This window comes from Phyllobates terribilis, unplaced genomic scaffold (genome assembly GCF_046119375.1).
Source record: "Phyllobates terribilis strain yellow unplaced genomic scaffold, ASM4611937v1 Scaffold_1__5_contigs__length_1240528914, whole genome shotgun sequence".
In the NCBI taxonomy this organism is placed as follows: Eukaryota; Metazoa; Chordata; class Amphibia; order Anura; family Dendrobatidae; genus Phyllobates; species Phyllobates terribilis.
The window spans coordinates 171454500-171475522 of record NW_027362761.1 but is presented as its reverse complement, the minus strand read 5'-3'; the positions used below and the strand labels follow the sequence as shown (position 1 = coordinate 171475522).

The window sequence follows — 21023 nt, the reverse complement described above, 5'->3', positions numbered from 1 at the left end:
TACCCAGATGTAGTTGCTGACACCAGTCCTCCATGTTTTTCTTAGAGCCGTTACCTTCCTCCGGGTGAGATAGAGGCAAGGGTTCCACAGATTGTATAGAATTTTGGTTAATGGTATATAATTTGGCTAGCGTGGCATACCGGGGCAGGTACACTTCCCTCTCCCCGATATTTATTATGCGAACGGGCACCCTCCCATGGCGTACATCAACCACCCCCCGTGCTGTCAAAATGGTGGGCCTACTGTCCGAGTAAACTGGTTCTACCATTGCCTGGTAATCTCTACCTCTCAGACCAATAGCTGCCCGGCACCAAATCATCATTTCACTTTTTGGGGGCATGGCAATAGGAAAAGGGTCACACATTCTTACGCTACCAATCTCACCGCCGGAGAGTTCCACCTGTTGCCGTCGCATCAGTGCCCGGATCTCTTTCTGGAGCACCCGCTGCTCGCCGGAGCTGGCGTTCTTGGCAACCTGCTGTAAAAGGAAAATCACCTCTGCAAGACAATTTTCAATTACATTAGTTCCTAGAGTTATTTTTGGGTGACTCTCATGTTTGTCAATATCTACAATGATCAGTCCCTGTGCTGCCAGTTCGACTCTACCGATTTTGATGGTCACCTCTTTAAATCCGATCTGTGGCACGGGCTGGCCATTGCTGGCGATGATACTCAAGTCGTCGTCAGGGTAGCGGGTAATATCCGAGTCATTCCAGTACTGCTTAAAGAGCACGTACGGGATGGTGGTGACCTGTGACCCGGTGTCCAGTAGGGCACTCATGGGAATGCCATCCAGTACCACAGGCAAGACTGGACGTCCTCCCACATATCTGTCGCGCCAGTTCGATGGGCCTGGTGATCTTTTTCCTGGGGGTTGGCCCTCTACCCCAGGTTGTGCCCGTTTAAAGAACAGTACCTTGCCATATGTCCAGGTTGATTGCAGCGGCGGCAGATGGGTCGTCCGTCCTCGCTGTATCGGTCACTGGGTCTTCCTCTGGCCGGTGGGGTCCTCCTTGGTCGACGCCACGGGATGTCCTCCGGTCCGGATGCCAGCTGGATCTTCCCTGGGGTGGAAGCCTGTAAAGACTGCACAGTTCAGGTTAGCGCAGCAACGCTCTTAGCTAGCTCTTGGACCTGATGGTGTAGGTCTGGAGCCGGGTCATTGTCCAAAGCCTGCGCATCAGCTCCCACAGGCCCTGCCGACAAGGGCGCCGCCTCCTGGTGGTAAGTGATAGCAGGGCGCTTGTGGGTCACAACGCCACCCGGTGCCGGTTCTCGGAGCACCCAGATGGCTCTGTCCTTGAACTGTGCAAAGCCCAGATGGGGATCCTGTAAGGCCATTGCCCGCAACTGGGTTCGGTGGGTATTACAATACAGTCCCTCTATAAACTGTTCGGTCAACAGCCTGTCCTCGTTTCCCACTCCATCAGGGTCGGTCTGCTTAATGGCCCTCAGGGCCTCTTGTAGGTTTAGTGCATAGTCCCTTATACTCTCATGCGCTCGCTGCTTGCACCCGTAGAATCTAAGCTTAATCTCGGCTGAGGTGCGGGTATCAAAGGTGTCCTTCAGCCGGGTTAGTACCCCTGCGACAGTCTTCCTCCCAGGTGGCCAGGATTTTACTTCCCTTTTGGCTGCCCCGGTTAGTTGGGCCACCAGGATGCTCACTTTTTGCTCTTCTGTGAGGGGGTACACCTGGAAGAGGCTATCCAGCTTTTCTCTAAAGTCATGCAGGGTATGTGACTCCCCTGAGTACTGGGGTAGCCAAGCTGCTCCCGGGATATAGGGCATGGTGAAGGGCATAACTGCAGCAGCAGTAGCGCTGGCGGGGGTTGAGGCAGTGAAGCTCTCCTCCGTATCCGACATCTTCATCCCCCCTAGTGGACCGTGGCCTACCTTGCGATGATCCTCTTCCGTAGGCCGCGGCTCCGCAGTGGATCGTCAGGGTTGAGGACCTTCCGTCGCGCTCCTGTGACGTCGGCGTCTGCTGGGCTCCTTCCAGGACCTTACGCAACGTCCGGACGTGAGGCGGGGCTTCAGTTCTCGCGCGCTTTCGGAGTCCACGCCCCTCTTCTTCCCGCGCGGCGTCCTCAAGATGGCGTCCAATGGCGGGAAAACTCCACGGATGGCGGGAAGAAGGCAGAAGATGGCGCCGGATGGCGGGAAACTTCACCGATGGCGGGAAGAAGGCTGAAGATGGCGCCGGATGGCGGGAATCTTCACCACAGGTAAGTTTGAAAAGTCTCTTTTTCAGGCACGCAGTACCCGGTGGTTGCGGGCACGAAATCCTGCCGACTACGCCAAAGTTGACGCGCCCCTGGGCCTGTGTCGCGCTGCGTTGCGCACGCGGGAGCTTACCCGGAGCCGGATCTCTTGAGGGTTGTAGTCTCGTGGCGGTGACCCGGTCCGTGCCCAGGGAGTCAAACTGAGCGGCGATGTAACAGCGGTAGATGCAGGACGACTACGCCACCCGTTGAATGCAGCTATGGAGCTGCCGCTGCAGGACAGTCCGCTGAGGCCGGTGGATGGATGGTGCAGCGTAGATGGTATAACCCCCAACGGGAGGGGTATGGCCTCAGGGCAGCAGATGTGGATGATGGGGGTAGCAGGAACCACTCAGAGACGGTGCGGTGTAATTCAGGGTCTTTACTGGTAACAACGATAGACCCTCCCGGAGTACTTGCTAGTGAACGGGGCCTGGTCAGTCCTTGAGCAGATGGGATCTCCCCTGGCCAGGCGGAGTTGTAGGCCTCCCAAACTGACTGTACTCTTCTGGCTACCTTGCTAGAAGCGGATATAAGTAGCCCACGTCCCTGAGTGTACCGTGTGGTGCTCACCCGTATGGCCGGTGACTCGGGGCCTTCTAATGGCTTCCGCTCCACGATGGCGGTGCTGGTCCCACGCGTGTGACCGTGCCTTCGGGTTTCTGGGCCTGAGGACCTGAAATCCCCTGCCGGTCGGCTTCTGCTGCTGGGTAAGAGTTAGTCCCCACAGCCTCGGACGCCGGGTCCGGTAAGAAAGCTTCTCAGTCAGGGCGAGCTCTGCAGCTGCCAGCCCCTGACTCGTAGTAGTATTGCTTCTGCTGTTTCTTGTCTCTACTCTCCTTGACTGCTAACCCTGCTTCAGCCCCGGGTTTATATAGGGGAAGTTCTTCCCCTCCCAAGACTGGGCAGGAGGTGTGGCATGCACAGGATCCCTGACCAAAGGACCTCCCACCTGCTCTAAGACATAACATTACATTACTGTGGAAACCAGACCCCTGGGGTGCCACACTTGCATATGTTGTCCTTGGTGGGATTTGAACCCAGGACCCCAGAGCTGCAAGGCTGCAGTGCTAACTACTGAGTTCTGTATGAGTTGCCCAATCACAAGCAGGCAGAAACATAGCAGAAAAAAAAAAACATGCCCACAATAGTTTGGGTTTCTCAGTGTGTGAGATGTATAGGTACAGCTCTGATCTCCTGGTCTAACCTCCTGCACAGTTAGGATGTGCTGTGAGATTAGAGCACAGATAGCTTGCACTTTTCACATAAGCAAAAAAAACACATTAACAGAGCGCCCATAATGTTTCCATTAAGATGAGGCAGAAATTAATTGTTAATTTTTTTTAATTTTATTATGAATAAATATAAAACATGCATAAAATAAGCAAAGGTGTCAATGAATGTAGCAATCAGGTAGCTCTGCAGGTAAATTTTTTTTAAAATGTTTACTAATCTTCCTTACTTAGATTCAGTTTTGATATGCTGATAAATGTTTAAGATAAAGATACTAGAATAACTTTGAAAGTGCTAGTGCTTTTATATCATAAAGTATCCAAACGCCCTATATTTGATAGCAGCAAGAAAAATAATGAAAGTGCAAAGTGCCCATATATGTCAGAACATAAATCAGTAAAAATGCAAGTGCATATTTGTTTTAGTTTGAACACATTATATCAGCTACTCCAAGTATTACACATGAGAAGGAATTTGAATCTAAATTATAAAAGATGAAACATAGTTTTAGCAATAAGTAAGTTGTTTTGGAGCTTGCTACCCGGCCACCACCCCCAGGCAACCACTGAGTTCTGTATGAGTTGCCCAATCACAAGCAGGCCAGAAACAAAGCAGAAAAAAACATGCCCACAATAGCTTGGGTTTCTCAGTGTGTGGGATGTATGGATACAGCTCTGATCTCCTGCACAATTAGGATGTGCTATGAGACTAGAGCACAGATAGCTTGCACTTTTCACATAAGGTCCATGTGGGGAAAAGGGCAGCACAGCTGAGTTTAACTGTATGAGATTACAAACCCATCAGTTTTCCCCCTCATAGCACTGTCAGCTCTGCTGTACTGCCGCATCCCACCAATACTGCCTGTCCTGAGCTGTTACTTTGAGCGCAACAAACATAAGTGTGATTAATCTCAAAACAGGCACTGGGGGAGCAGTACAGCAGAGCTGACTGTGATATGAGAGGAGGAGCTCTGATGGAAGCTTTTGTAATAGAACACTTTTTTTTGTTTATAACCTTACCAATGAAGGTATCTGACAGACAGTATTCCATTGCTATTTCTGAGCCGTGGTGCAGCCAGTGTTTTGTTGTTTTTTTTTTGTCACTTTAAGGCTGACACCCCCTTCTTCACTATTATTTTTTCTATGTAGCACACAAGGTATATTGGGAAAGCTCAGGTGACCCCCTCAGAGCCATCCAATGTGACTGGCCATCTATGGGGTGACCGCTGGCTTCTGTTTATATGGTGGGAATGAACCAATATTCATGGACCTGCCCATTCTGATAGTATATTTGTTGCTATCATTTTCAGCTTGGCTAGTTATGTATCATGAGGGGGACCATGTTAAATTTGTTTATTATTGATGCATTCTGAAGCTAAAATATATATTTGTTGCCATTTTCTTACATTTATTTTTAATGGAAGTAGTTAATCTTTGCCTTCTGGAGCCACTGGTTTACTTTTCAAGTTTACACAGGATAAACTTTTAACATATGAAAAAATGTATTGGAAATATTTTGTGTATGGTTCCCCACATTTTCATAACTAACTAACTAAAACCAACAGCAGCAAACTGATACTATCGGATTGGGAAGGTCTATATTGGTCTCTTCTCACCCTAAAAATAACCTTCAGCCTACAACAATAGGATGGTCCCTTTCTAGGGGAACTTGACACTTCCCAATATCCTTGATACATTGGATAATGAGGTTATAGTGAAGGGGTGGTGAGAGCCTTAGGATGAACAAAAAGCAATGTTGGCTGACACCAAATCCCAGTAATAATAGAAAGGTGTCTGTCCAATACATCCATTACTAGTTATTAATAAAAAAAAAATCTACCTGACAACATAACTCTTTGACCATTTGATCAAAGAAATGGATCCCACGCCGGTCTGACGTAGTCCACCAAATCCAATGTAGTCCAAATAGGAAAACTTGCAGAAAGTAGAAACTTCACAAACATGTTCATGTTCTGTTTTTGCAGCTTTTTTTTGTTTTAAAGTACCAGCAAAATGATTGAGACTACAAAAATCTTATGCATGCGGCTGTTTTTTTTGTTTTGTTCCTCTTTGCATTTTTTAAGCTGCGGGGCGTTATTGAAATCTGCAATGTGTCAATTCTTTCAGTGTTTTTTGCAACGTCTTTCACCCAACCTAATGAATGAGAAAAAAATGCGGCAACTTTGTACAGAACAAAGTACTCAATGAGAATATTTCATTCATTCAGATCTAGGATGTGTTATTTGAGTGTTCCCTTTATTTTTTTGAGCAGTGTATATATAGATAATTAATTTCATTTTCCTTAATAGCTGGCACACTGTACCGCAGCCCGGCTCTTGCTGCGGTCTGTGTGCCCACTATTAAAGACCATGGATATTCACTACAACCCACTCCCATGGGTTGTAGTGAATATCCATAGTCTTTAATAGCAGGCACGCTGACCGCAGAGCGGCAGCAGGAGCCACGCTGCGGTACAGTGTGCGCGCTCTCACAGTGTCTGAGGGCGCATGGCAGGGATGCCATGCGTGCCCTGCCATGCGCGGCTCACACAGTGAGAGTGTCAGCAGAAGAGCGGGACAGCACTGGAGGAGAGAGGTGAGTATGATTGTTTGTTTTTGTTTGTTTTTTTGTTGGCAGCAGGATGGGGGAATTGAAGGGTGCCATGCATACCAGGATGGGGGAATCGAGGGGTGACATGCATACCAGGATGGGGGAATCAAGGGGTGCCATGCGTACCAGGATGGGGAATCAAGGGATGCCATGCATACCAGGATGGGGGAATCAAGGGGTGCCATGCACACCAGGATAGGGGGATCAAGGGGTGCCATGCATTCCAGGATGAGGGAATCAAGGGGTGCCATGCATACCAGGATGGCGAATCAAGGGGCGCCATGCATTCCAGGATGGGGGAGTCAAGGGGTGCCATGCATTCCAGGATGGGGGAATCGAGGGGTGCCATGCATTCCAGGATGGGGGAATCGAGGGGTGCCATGCATTCCAGGATGGGGGAATCGAGGGGTGCCATGCATTCCAGGATGGGGGAATCGAGGGGTGCCATGCATTCCAGGATGGGGGAATCGAGGGGTGCCATGCATACCAGGATGGGGGAATCGAGGGGTGCCATGCTTACCAGGATGGGGGAATCAAGGGGTGCCATGCATTCCAGGATGGGGGAATCAAGGGTTGCCATGCATTCCAGGATGGGGATGAGGGCCACGTATACCAGGATGGAGGATATTAATAGAATTGGGGGACATTACCCCAATACCAGTGTCAGCAGCAGACTCTCTCCCCTATAACAGGGCATCATGACCACATTTTTTGCTTAAATATTTTTTTTCTTATTTTCTGCCCCTAAAACCTAGGTGCGTTTTATGGTCCGGTGCGTCTTATAGTCCGATAAATACAGTGTATGTATGTATATATATATATGTGTGTGTGTGTATATATATGTATGTATGTGTGTGTGTGTATATATATATATATATCTCATTATATTGTAGTATTCTCAATAACAGTCTCAGTTCTTAATCCTATTAGGAAACATTACTGTGTGTTCTATAATTTAGGAGTGTTTTTATCTTGAACTGGTATCTGATGTGTTAGTGATTAAAATGCTGGACTTGTAGCCCTGTACTCGCTCCCATTATATGAGGCCATTCAGAGCCTGAGTCACATGATGGATCCACAGCAGTAGGACGGCTACACTGCATACAATGCAAACACAGTCCAGTACAAAACCCTGGCAGGAGAAGAAACCTCTACTACTCTCTCTGATTGCATTATGATTCTGTGCACACACATGCATGTAAGTCCTGGTGAGGATCTCACACAATGCCTATGGACAGACAAACCCCACAGCTGTTCAATACTTGAAAAATGGGTGAGTTAAAGTAATAACAGCCGACAAACATAGGTCTATGCATAAGGACTAGTGCTGGTCCGAAACTTAGTTTTTTTACTTTTTTCTATTCTTTTTATGGAGCGCCTTTTAATAAAGATTTGTATTCATTGAAGATTTTTTTTTTCATTCGGTGCTGGATTCAATAGCCCTCTCCCCCTTTTCCTCCCATGGTAACCTTTATATAGTACAAGCAATTGGGGAAGACATTCTGTAATCTCATTGAAAAGAATGTCCTGTTACTCTAGTGACTGATAACAGAGAATAATGGATTGTTCACCTATGAAGGCACACCTTTTCACTTTTAGGAGCACATTGTTGGTGCATTACCATAAAGTGACAGAAATGACAGATCTGATGGGTGTTGAGCTGTTTTGATCCATGTTTGTTATTTATATGAAAATGGCAGAGGTGTGCTGTGAATAAAAGCAATCTGATTTATTAGGAAGGAAATCCCACATCTGCTCCAGCTTGGTCTGCGGCCATGTTTTATTCAGTGGTCTATCTTTGAGGCTGTAAGTACCTTATGTCATGCTCGTTTTCAGTATGATGATATAAAAATAGCAGTAAAAAGAAAAAAACACAGGGTGAAATAAAAATCTTTTCCCTGGATTGTGAAGAATCGCCAGCACACACTGAGCAGTAGTTTGTAGCAGTGCGCTGCGAGATCCTGCGGGTGGAGGCTTTCTCCATGAAAGGGGCACTGTCTGTGACCGCACAGAGCTCCCACTGTTCACTGAGTGGACACCAAGTGGCTCTTTTAGTAATAGCAAGAGACTTGTATATAGGGAAAGAGTGAGATATTTGCTGCTGGGGATGATTAAAAAAGAATAAACCGGCTCAGGGGAGATCAGATTAATGATTTACAAACTCTCCGATTGGACTGTCAGAATGAGTTTAATGAAGGATTCTGTTAACCCATTGTGTAGTCTAAAGGGTGCAACATTTTCTCATTTAATCCAATTGGAAAAATTATTTTTAGCCAAAAATACTTGCATTTACTAAAAAAAAAGAACTTCAAGTTTGCAAAACAGAATACATAGAGTAATTTGGATATAGTAAGTAAGCGCTCACTGGTTTCTGACTAGCTGTCAATCCCCAGTGGTTGGCATATAGTCAGGATAACCTTTGACATGTCCATTGTCGCCCTCACTCCGAGCTGTCTGTTTATTGTAATTGCTAGCTGGAGTTCTGATGTAGGATTCTCGCTGCTGAATAGTCCTGGATCTTCTTTGCCCCATTTTTTTGTTTCATAATGCGCCAAATGTTTTCTATTGTTGGAAGATCTGGACTGCAGGCGGCCGGTATATCACCCAAGCTCCTCTTCTGTGAAACCGTGCTGTTGTGATGGATGCAGTATGTTGTTTTTCTCTGAAATAGACATTGTCTGGATGGGAGCATATGTTGTTCTAAAACCTCCATACAATGCTTTGCATTAATAGTGCCTTTCATGATATGCAAGTGACGCGCCCCCTGGGCCAGTGTTGTTTGGGGGATACCCGGAGCCGGATCAGATGGGGGTTGTAGTCTCCGAGTGGCGGTGACCCGGTCCGTGCCCAGGGTGTCAAGCTCAGTGTGTGGCAGTCCTTATAGATGTTACTAGATGTTCTTTTATGTCGACTACGCCACCCGTTGATTTGCGGTCACTACGGCCGCCGCTGCAGCAGGGTCCGCTGAGGCTGGTGGTGTGTGTGCAGCTTCGGGTAGTATAACCCCCAACGGGAGGGGTATAGCCTCAGGGGGTCAGTTGCAGAGGATGGTGGTTGTGGAGGTGCAGTGAGGATGGTAATGAGACTCAGAGTCGGGCTGTGCAGTTCAGGGTTTTTACTTACTGCTTTTGTTTGGTCACTCCGGCCTTGAGTGACCGCCCGAGCCGTGCTGCGTCCACCAGGTCCTGGACTCGGCCAACCCCCAGGTGACTCTGGAGCGTGGTCCTGAGCTCCCTTTCTGACTTGTCCTTCTCTCTGGCCTTCCCCACCAGGGATCCACCTAAGTCCGGCTCCCTCGGGCCTCTTGTTGGTAAAACCCTTGTCTCTGGGTTCCCTGACCCTATTCACGGTTTGCCTTCTGGGTGGATTTAGTGGGTGGTCGTGGCAGATCCTGCCCACGACCTCCGGTCTCTGGCTAAGGATTAGGGCCCTCCACCAGCTTGGGATCCGGTACCCTTGTGCCAACTCTTCACCCTCTGATCTAATCTTGGGTTCTTGGAGTTCTCTCTTCTCCCCCTCTGGGTCCTTCTTTCTCCTCTCTCTCTCTCTTGGCCTTGGAGCTGCTCTTCTCCTCTGCTCTCTTCCTCTGACTCTGCAAAAAGACCCTGTTCTAAGATGGTTCCCACCTTATATACTCCCTCTATGTGTGAGCTCAGGTGACCAGCACCCAATGAGCTCCTAGCATTACCCAGACTGCTCCCCCTATCTGCCCCTACACTACTGGGATGTTCCACCCCCCTCCCACTCCAGCCAGGGACAGACACTGTCGTACCTGCACATTTCTCTAGTGGGAGTACCATTGGTCTGTCCCCCGGAAATGGGATGTGTGTAGTGCATGCAGCCTACTGAGCTCAGTTCCACACTCCATCCTTACCCGGGAGTGGAATACCACACCTCTGGCTGAGGTGCAATACCCCTGTAGCAGCCGAATCCTCAGGGTGCTACATTCCCCCCTGGTAAATCACAGCACGTCCTCGGGCTGTAAGAGAATAAACATCCAAAACATCCAAATTTTTTTTTTCATAAACATAAACATATAAAACATCATATATATCATCAGCAGCAATAAACTCTTCATATAAAACTTTTCATATATAACATTCTTGTAAACACTCTTGCTCCTCCGGCCACGATGCAACTTGTGACCGGGAAAAGCGCGACAGTCTGTTAAAGAAAATGGCTTCCTATAAAACCGGTAGGGGGCACCTTAGGAAGCGCAACTATATACAAGGGGAGGTATGGCCGCTCTCAGTCCTCGGCCAGGTAATGGGAATAGGGACACACGGGTTAACAGTTCACTCTTGTCCCAACGGGGACTTATTTAAAGCAGCAACAGTTCACTGTACCCCGATGGGTAACTATTTACAGTCTCTTTACCGTACTTCAACGACGGCATCCTCCTGCTCTTTCTTTGGATTCAGACCCGTCCGGGTCCTCTTGCTCCTCCTCACACCGCAGCTCCTCCTCCGTCAGGCGATGCACATGGAGGGCGTAGGGTCCTTTGGCACACTTGTGCCGGGTGAAGGTGACCTCGTCCCCTACATACAGGTCACGACCTCTGTGTCCCTCCGGCAGATGGCTTTCTACGTCTCTGCGGGTCACAAAGACGTCGCCGGGGGTATGATGGTCTCTAATGAAGCCCCACCCATGCTGCAGGTTGAATTTAATCACAGTCCCGGTGGTACGGGGACCATGAGCTGCACGGGGGTTCCTCCTGGTCCGGCTCTTCTGCCCTGCGCTCTGTTCTTGCAGCCGCTGCTCTCGGACCCGCCTCTCTCTCCGTTCTCGCTCGAAGTCTGCCAACTGCTGGCGGCAGCACTCCACTCGCTCTGCTGCGGCTGCCCGCGTTTCTTGAGTGAACCCCATGAGATCTCCTCCGGTGGGGTCCCACTCGAATTGTGCTTCTTCTAGCGGGAGCGGGGTTCTCCTGACGGGCTTCGGAACCGGAATCAGGGGCTCATCTAGGGGTCTTTCTTTCCGGAGTCGGGGATGGTGAAACTCCGGTGGCCACACAAAGGGCTGCCCATCCGGGCACGTATGCTGGGCGAACAGGTCCTCACCCAGGTGCGGTACTTTAGGTGTTATGGGCGCTGTGGTGGTAGCGGCGCCCGGGTTGACCAGGCCTTGCGACCAGGCTTGGGGCACGCTAAAGGAAAAGGGCACCGTAAGAACGGCGGCGCCCTGGGTTACTCGGCCCTGCGACCAGGCTGGTGGCTCCGCGGAGGTAGGGGGCGCTGTTGGAATGGCGGCGCCCGGGTGTACTAGGCCTTGCGACCAGGCCGATGGTACTTCCTGCTTGCCGCGCTCAGGGTCGAAGCGCGTGACGTCACAGGGGTCGCGGCCGCGGTTTCCGGTTGAGGCCTAGTCTGCGGTGGTGACGATGCAGCGACGGGCACGGCAGGGGGAACTTCGGGCTCTGCGACGGGGAGCTGGGGCAGGCACGCGGTTTCCCGGCTCGGGGTAGAGACGTCCCCTTTACCTGCCTCCATTCGTTCAGCTCCCTTCTCGGCGCCGTCTCCGGCCTTGAGTCCTCCTGCACCATCCTCAGAGGCGGTCTGTCTCCTCGTCTCGGGTGGCGTGCTCCGCTGACGGGTTTCGGTCTGCTGGGCCATCTCTCGGCTCCACTCCGCCAACGTCTCTCGCTGCACCCGGGCCATCCTCCGTGCGAGGCCCTCCAGCGCAGTCTGTGCACACTCCCGGTCTCGGGGGAGCTGTGCTAGGATCTCCACTAAGCCTAGTGGAGTTGTGGCTTGTAGCAGGCTCCTGACCACTGGGTCGGTGCTGCCTGGCTCTCCCTCCATCTCCGGGTAGGCTTTCTCTGGACTCCTCTCCAGACTTCTTGTCTCCGGGTGCGCTCTCTCCAGACTGCTCCAGGCTGCACCCATCTTCGCTCTCTTGTTCTGTCTCCGCCCACATTGAGGGTGGTCCCGGGGCAACTTTGTGATTGTCAGTTCCAGGGGCAGTTCTCTCACGCTGATGGACACTTCCAGCATCACAGTCTCTGTTGGTGGGCGCGGTTTCCGCTTTTGGCGCCATTCTTCGACCTGGCCCACGATGGGAGGTGACCTCTTGCCACCCTCTGGCACGCCCATAATGGCGTCCGCTCTTCCAAGGCGGGAAATCTTTGGAAATGGCGGGAATCGTCTCCCAGTGGCGGGAAACTCCATGGATGGCGGGAAAAAGCTGCAAATGGCAGACAACCGGCGGGAAACGACCTGTGATGGGGTCCGTTGGCGGGAACCCTCCGGAACCGGCGGGAGACTTCTTTTTAAGGTAACGGTGAACTTCTCTTCAGGCACGCAGTACCCGGTTGTTGCGGGCACGTAATCCTGCCGACTACGCCAAAGTTGACGTGCCCCCTGGGCCAGTGTTGTTTGGGGGATACCCGGAGCCGGATCAGATGGGGGTTGTAGTCTCCGAGTGGCGGTGACCCGGTCCGTGCCCAGGGTGTCAAGCTCAGTGTGTGGCAGTCCTTATAGATGTTACTAGATGTTCTTTTATGTCGACTACGCCACCCGTTGATTTGCGGTCACTACGGCCGCCGCTGCAGCAGGGTCCGCTGAGGCTGGTGGTGTGTGTGCAGCTTCGGGTAGTATAACCCCCAACAGGAGGGGTATAGCCTCAGGGGGTCAGTTGCAGAGGATGGTGGTTGTGGAGGTGCAGTGAGGATGGTAATGAGACTCAGAGTCGGGCTGTGCAGTTCAGGGTTTTTACTTACTGCTTTTGTTTGGTCACTCCGGCCTTGAGTGACCGCCCGAGCCATGCTGCGTCCACCAGGTCCTGGACTCGGCCAACCCCCAGGTGACTCTGGAGCGTGGTCCTGAGCTCCCTTTCTGACTTGTCCTTCTCTCTGGCCTTCCCCACCAGGGATCCACCTAAGTCCGGCTCCCTCGGGCCTCTTGTTGGTAAAACCCTTGTCTCTGGGTTCCCTGACCCTATTCACGGTTTGCCTTCCGGGTGGATTTAGTGGGTGGTCGTGGCAGATCCTGCCCACGACCTCCGGTCTCTGGCTAAGGATTAGGGCCCTCCACCAGCTTGGGATCCGGTACCCTTGTGCCAACTCTTCACCCTCTGATCTAATCTTGGGTTCTTGGAGTTCTCTCTTCTCCCCCTCTGGGTCCTTCTTTCTCCTCTCTCTCTCTCTTGGCCTTGGAGCTGCTCTTCTCCTCTGCTCTCTTCCTCTGACTCTGCAAAAAGACCCTGTTCTAAGATGGTTCCCACCTTATATACTCCCTCTATGTGTGAGCTCAGGTGACCAGCACCCAATGAGCTCCTAGCATTACCCAGACTGCTCCCCCTATCTGCCCCTACACTACTGGGATGTTCCACCCCCCTCCCACTCCAGCCAGGGACAGACACTGTCGTACCTGCACATTTCTCTAGTGGGAGTACCATTGGTCTGTCCCCCGGAAATGGGATGTGTGTAGTGCATGCAGCCTACTGAGCTCAGTTCCACACTCCATCCTTACCCGGGAGTGGAATACCACACCTCTGGCTGAGGTGCAATACCCCTGTAGCAGCCGAATCCTCAGGGTGCTACACAAGCATAGGCACTAATGCAGCACCATACCATCAGCGATGCAGGATTTTGAACTGTGTGTAGATGGTGAAATATTCTGTCTTTGCAATTTTACATTGCGGAATACTTTTCTGAAATTGTAAGAGACATGTCTTAGTTGAAAATTGACCCTCCAGCTGTTTTATATTACCACTTTTTAGCATTTTGTTAATTGTCCCAACTTTTTTGAGATGTGTTGCTACCTTCAATTTCTAAATAAGCTAATTCCTTCAAATGAATTGGAAATATGTTTAACTTGCATCTTCTGATCTGTGTTTTGTTCTGAATAAAATATGGCTGTAAGACTGTGTGCCCACGATGCGTTTTTTAAGCGTTTCCACAGCTGCAAAAAAGCTGCAGAAACGCTTAAAAAACGCATGGTAGAAGGCCTGCCATGTTCCCCAATGATAATCCGCATGTGCTGTGCACATGCTGCGGAAATTTCCACTGCGGATTATTATTGAGGAAAAAAACGCAGCACTACCAATTATTTTGCGCAAGTGCTGCGTTTTTGCCGCCATTGGCTTGCATTAGATCGCATGGAATCCGCATCACTGTATATGTAGATGCACATTCCATGCATTCTAATGTGCGGATGGTACCCAGGTCTAGAGGAGAGGAGACTCTCCTCCGGACCTACAGTAGTTACCATAGAAAACTGTAAAAAAAAAAAAAAAGAATAAAATAAATATATACTTACCTTCTGGCGGCCTCCGGTGTCCTTCTCTTCACTTGCCGGCAGTTCGCGATGGACTGAAGGACCTGCGCTGACGTCTTAGTCATGTGACGGGTCACGCGACGCTGACGTCGGCAGGTCCTTCAGTGTACCACTGCCGGCAAGGGAGAATGGAGGGAAACAAGTCACCGGGGGCCATCAGAGGGTAAGTATATATATTTTTTTAGTATTTTTTACCAGTCTTTCTGTCACACTAGATAAATCCATGCCGGTTGCATGGATTTATATAGTGTGACCAAGTTGACAAGCACTTTCCAAGTAATGCTAAAATCGCTTGGAAAGCGCTTGTCAACCCGCATGCGGAAATGCATGTGAAGAAAACTTTACATCCGCATGTCCCTGGCAGGAAAAACGCATGTACAATCCGCATGTACAATCCGCATGTACAATCCGCATGTACAATCCGCATGCTTTTTTTTCTGCCAGGGAGATGCAGAAACGCTCAGGAAAAAATCCTGAGCATTTCTGCATCGTGGGCACATAGCCTTAGAGATTTCCAAATCATTGCATTCTTGGTTTCTTTATGTTTTACACAGGTTCCCAACTTTTTTGGAAGTGTGGTTGTAGATTTTTCTCTTGACGTTCTATAGTCATTTTGAGCTTTTTTTTTTTTTGTCAAGTTATTTGGATAGAGATTCTTTTTACCCATAATGAACATGTTCTGCTACTGTGGGACTATAACGCCCAACATTCTGTTATATAATTTTTATTTTTATATTTTATTTTTTTATTATTATGCCATTTATTCCATGGCGCTTTACATGTTAAAAAGGGATGTACATAGCAAAGACAATTACAAAAATCTTAAACAATAGAAGTCATCGACTGGTACAGGAGGTGAGAGGACCCTGCCTGCGTGGGATCACAGTCTACATGGAATGGGTGAGGATACAGCAGGTGAGGGTAAAGCTGGTCGTGCAGCAGTATGGTGGAGTGAGGGTTACTGCAGGTTGTAGGCTTGTCAGAAGAGGTGGGTCTTCAGGTTCCTTTTGAAGGTTTCCACTGTAGGCCAGAGTCTGATATGTTGGGGTAGAGTGTTCCAGAGTAGGGGGGGATGTGCGGGAGAAATGTTGTATGCAATTGTGGGAAGAGGGGACTAGAGAAGGAGATCTTGTGAGGATCGGAGGTTGCGTGCAGGTAAGTACTGGGAGACTAGGTCACTGATGTATAGAGGAGACAGGTTGTGGATGGCTTTGCATGCCAAGATTAGGGTTTTGAACTGGAGTCTCTGTCAATCCCTTCAATGGCTCCCCATTGCCCAGAGGGGAGAGGCCGGGGAATAGCGGGGGACAGGTGGATTAGTCGAGCAGCAGAGTTTAGGATAGATTGGAGGGGTGCAAGAGTGTTAGAAGGGAGGCCACAGAGCAGGAGGTTGCAGTAGTTGAGACTGGAGATCATGAGGGCGTGCACTAGTGTTTTTGTAGACTCTTGATTAAGGAATGTACATCTGGGAAATATTTTGGAGTTGGAGTCAGTGGGAAGTGGAAAGGGCTTGTATATGTGGTTTTTGAAGGAGCGGTCAGAGTCCAGGGTTATCCCGAGGCAGCGAGCTTGCGGGACTAGGGAGAGTGGACAGCCATTTACTTTAATGGATAAGGCTGATGGGGGAAGGGGGGTGTTGAGTGAGTTGGTGGAAAGATGATTTCTGTTTTGTCCATGTTAAGTTTTAGAAATCTAGCAGAGAAGGAGGATGAAATAGCGGACAGACATTGTGGGATTTTGGTTAGTAGAAAGGAGATATCTGGTCCAGAGAGGCAGATCTGTGTCATCAGCATAGAGATGATACTGGAAGCTGTGAGACTCTATGAGCTTTCTCAGGCGAAAGTTGTAAATGGAGAAGAGCAGAGGTCCTAGAACTGAACCTTGGGGGACACCGACAGGGTGTGAGGTGAGGAAGTGGTGTGTGTATGTTAATAACACAATGTCATATATGTTTTATTTTTGTGTTTTCTTTGGAATAAACCTTCTATCCTGAGTAGGCATAGAATGGCCATTGTAACACTTTCATATTGTGATTCTAGAATGCAGCCTTAGAGTACAGGTTGCCATATACACACATTAGATTGATGGTTACATGGCTCTCCTGGTATTATGTTAAGTGGTGTCCCAATTGTCCCCCTGCAGAAGGTGATTGGGCAGTTTCAATATGTCTATTCTGCTCTCCCCATTTGGACGATCAGCTGAGCAGAGCGTCTGTCTGTAAGGGGGTCTGAGGAACAGCTGCCTGATGTCTTTTTAGAGCGGAAGTATTTTATATCAGTATACATAAGCATTAACCAAGAGTGGCTCCAAAGCAAAGAGGAGGTGCAAAACTCTCCTTCCAGTTTTTCTCTGAAGTATCCATTCCTGATCTAAAATACTGCCATGTAAAACTATCCTAAAGCGTACATTATACATTGATTAATAAGAGGGACACATGAAAGGCAAGGTAGTTTCTGTTGTAAACTATAAACAGTGTCACAACCTCGAACACTTGGTCATATTGTGTTGTGAAACTCTTGGCTCCTTCCCAGCAAGCATGTGGCTGTCAAAGTTCATGGGAGTTTCACAAGCGCCTGCACCTTTAAGAGCCAGGATGTGGCTTTGCAGCATTTGAAGTGTGACTCTGCAGAGAACAGCTGAGGCTTCAGAGGGTGGTGGAAGGAGATGTCCAGCAGAAGGTGTTGCTAAATGGCTGACCTATGAAGAAGTCTGCCCTGTCCTGCTAAGTTTATACAAATGTGGCTTTTTTTCCTTATGTGGCAAAGAGAAAAAAAAAAGTAGAAAAGGCAGCTGTGAGGTTAGTAGCTGGATGTGGTGACGGAGACGGAGCTATGACAGGCACTGTCAGCATGAGCACACAGCGGCTGAGACTGACAGTCGTATGCAGCACAGCTCCTGGCGTCTACAAGTAAGTCCTGCTATACAAGCAGCCTCTATATTCATTCTCCGTGGTTTTTCCCTTCCTCATCTAAGTAGCTCTACTTCTGTCCTTAAGGTGAAGTTGGTGTCTTTGCCGGTGTAGTATGTGTCATGGCAGAGCATGAGCTTGTGGGACCCATATATAACTTCCCTGTGTGTGAGCTCAGGCAGTTTCTCTTTCTGCTGTGGCATTTCAGACGGAGCTCAGTACAGGTTCGTCTCCATGTTATTAGTTTGTGTTTGTGACGTGGTGGGCTAAAAACCTTTTACCAAGAGCTGTCTCTGCAAGTGAAGGATTCCTCGGTCTATGGGATTGCCCTTTAACTGCCTTGTGTTTTTTATCATGGAGGTAGATGGCTAGTCGTCCTGGATTCCTCATAAAAGGTGGAAAACGCTTGGCTCACCAAGAAATATTTGACTCTTTTTTTACGGAACGGTTATAGGAACATGTTGTTTTGTCAGAGGTTGTGAGCTTTTTCTTGTTAAGTGACTTGTTTGGAAGCAATGGAAAATGTACAATACACCCATAGTCGCCATCCATGTGTATGTGTGTGTGTGCTGACCACAAAGACGTCAGGGTCTTCCATTTATATACTAATATTTTATGTGGGTTATCAGTGTGATCTTGTACGTAGAAGCTCAAACCTGTGTGTTACCGTCTTACAAGAACACAAGGGTGAAAGCTAATTATCTGCCCCAGTGCAACCATTATCTACAGTATATAAATTTTAGGTTGGACTTGTTTGCAGTGTATTTTCCCACATTTCTTGACTTAATGTGTTTTTATTCCTTATGTTTTACAGAAAAAGAGGAAAGTGTCTCAAATGGTGAAGATGAAAGAGATCCCAAAGTTGCATATTTTGTGGAAACGCCATATGGATACCAGATTGACCTGGACTTTGTGAAGTATGTTGAGGACATACAAAAGGGGAACACCCTGAAGAAAATTAACCTTTTAAAGAAGCACAAGTTAGGCTCCCATTTGTCAGAGGACAAGACAGAAACATGCCAGGGAATTGGATGGCCGTCCACAGAGTCTCTTTCCTCCTCTAACAGTGATGAGAATAAGCGCTCTCCTTCATTAATTGCTAGGCGACATACTGTTTCTGGTTCTGCCAGGTCATCTGCTTCACAAGAAGCTTCTCCAAACTTTTTAGCCATCCCTGAAAACAAACCATTAGCACCACCATCCCCTCATCTTCCCAAACACAATTTTCATGTTACAAAAACTCTAATGGAAACACGCCTTAGGCTGGAACAAGAAAAAGTCATGCAGTTAGCTTCATCTTTCACCGATGTACGTAGGCCCAAGTTGGCCAGTTTTGGGGGAATGGGTTCCACTGGTTCCCTTTCATCATTCACATCAACTGCCCAGCAGCTTCAAAATGGACACGAAGTTAATGGTGATTATAGTGCTTTCTTTGCCTCCTCGTTAGGAAGCTCAATTCGTCACAGTCCACTAAGTTCAGGGGTCGCAACACCAGTGACGAATGTCAGTCCCATGCACCTCCAACATATCAGGGAGCAGATGGCTGTGGCACTTAAACGCCTGAAAGAACTGGAGGAACAAGTAAAAACTATTCCTATACTTCAAGTAAAGATTTCAGTATTACAGGAAGAAAAAAGACATCTCATGTCTGGAATTAAAAACCAGAAAGTTAGTACCCAGAATGATGCCACAGGTTTCCGTAAAAGATCCTACAGTGCAGGGAATGCTGCTGGCTTTGAATTATCACGGACTACTGTTAAAACTGGTGGGGAATTACATATAGATTTGGAGGAGGAGATGGACACTCCTGAACAAAATACACACACACTTAAGGAGTTCAGACAACTGATGGCTGAGATGCAGGCTTTAGAAAAGAAAATCCAAGATAGCAGTTTTGAAGCTTACTGTTCCTCACAGTCTAAGGAGAGGAAATCGAAAGAAAAATTTGGTCGTTCTGTTGCAGTCGGTGCTGATGAAAACATGAATGACGTGGTTGTATATTATAAATCTGCTAGACCCACCAGAGAGATCTCTGTGGGTACTGAAATTTGTGTTAGAAGCACTGGAGTGGGGGTAACTGAGGAGATGCTTGGGGTAACTACTGATGTCGAAAGAGAAGTAGAACTCCAACAGCAAACGATTGAAGCACTTAAAGATAAAATCTACCGTCTTGAAACAGATTTGAGAGAAACCACCTATGAAATGGAAATGACTAAACTAAAGCTGGAGATACGGGCAGCAGGCTCAAGAAAAGGAGTAGACAAAGCCGTGATGGCTCAGCCCTTAACTTGCAGTAAGATGGTTGAGGCTGTAGTAGAAACCAGGGACCAAAACCATGGAGAGTATTTAGATGTAGTTGACTCTTCTGTTGGTAGCTGCTTACAAACATGCAGCATCGGAGTTTCCTGTAGCCCTTTGCTTCAAAATGCAGCTGTGGGCCCTGACTTCCCAATGAATCACTGGATTGTAAAGGAGAGCGTGGAGACTTGTGACATGGGTGTGGAGCAGGAGCTTAAGATGTGTGACAAATGTGTTGGTGTGGACCCGACCATTTGTGAAACTGGGCTGTGCATAGAGTATGTAGATGAGCTGTCCCAAGACAAGGTGGTAGTTAAGGATGTGAAATCTGTTGCATGTGGAGATTGTTCTGTGGATGTGATAATTAAACCATTATTGGATTACTATTCACGTGGTGTCAATACAGAACTTGTTACCAAAATGGACTCTGCCATAAATGTGACTCCTTGGACTACAAGCCAGCAAACAAACACCGAATTTGACGTCTCAAACCAAACCACCAACACAGAGGTGCCAGGTCTGGTTGATGTAAGTACAAATACTGCCTACAGTATGTCCAGCAAACATACCAACACAGAAAGCGTGGAAATGCACTCAGTAGCTATAGGAGATGGTAAAGTAAAGGAAATCGATGCCGTACCAAAAACACGTTCTATTGGAATATGTACGTCTGAGTCCGATTTTGAACATCTTAATTCCATCAAAAAAACCAAGGATTTTGGTGTAGGTCAAATAAATGTCTTTGATAACTTTCTGGTTGGAGTCAAGTCACGTAGTATAGCCTGTGGACCTAGTGAGCCTGAACCCATTCCTGCAGACACAAGATCTGTTCCTGTTGAAGAAGTGTCTTCCCATGCAGTAAAGGAAAATGTATCAAATGTTAATTCTCCAGCTATAGACCATTACATTGAGAGAGTGCAGAAGCTGCTGCAAGAGCAACAGATGCTCCTTGCCGAAAATTACACCGAGCTTGCTGAAACCTTCGGTGAACCATATTCCCAGATTGGGACTCTCAATTCTCAGCTTATCCATACAATCTCATCCATTAACTCTGTTATGAAGTATGGCAGTAATGAAGATTTGCAGACTTTAGGACTACAGAAGAAAAGCTTGGAGCTGAATTTATATTCAGGTAAGATCGTTGCTGGTATATTAAGAGTGACTAAAAACTGTAATAATTTCTGTATAAGATGCCATGTAGACAACTTATCCAAGGACCTACAAGACATTTCAATACACTGTATGTCCATTCTTTACTACAAAATCTTCTTCCCGTTGCCGTATAGAGCTTTAATTCAACTCTTTATGCTCTACAGATTTTCCATAGGTAGCACAGAATTTTATGCAATTTACTATACAAACTGTAAGAGAACCAGAATATATGTAAACTGTCCTTAAAATCAAGATAATTTGACTGGTGTCTTTGAGTACTGGGTCT

General features: G+C 48.0%; 1 protein-coding gene across 4 annotated transcripts in view; it reads left to right on the top strand.

Annotated features, from left to right (window-relative positions):
- The window catches only part of LOC141248477 (KN motif and ankyrin repeat domain-containing protein 1-like), a 268553-nt gene that overhangs the window by 213434 nt on the left and 34096 nt on the right, over window positions 1-21023 (top strand). For all 4 annotated transcript variants that reach the window (XM_073669372.1, XM_073669401.1, XM_073669430.1 and 1 more), the window contains one exon: window positions 18102-20717. In XM_073669372.1, coding sequence (XP_073525473.1) covers window positions 18102-20717 — 2616 coding nt within the window. The remainder of the gene's footprint in view (window positions 1-18101; window positions 20718-21023) is intronic.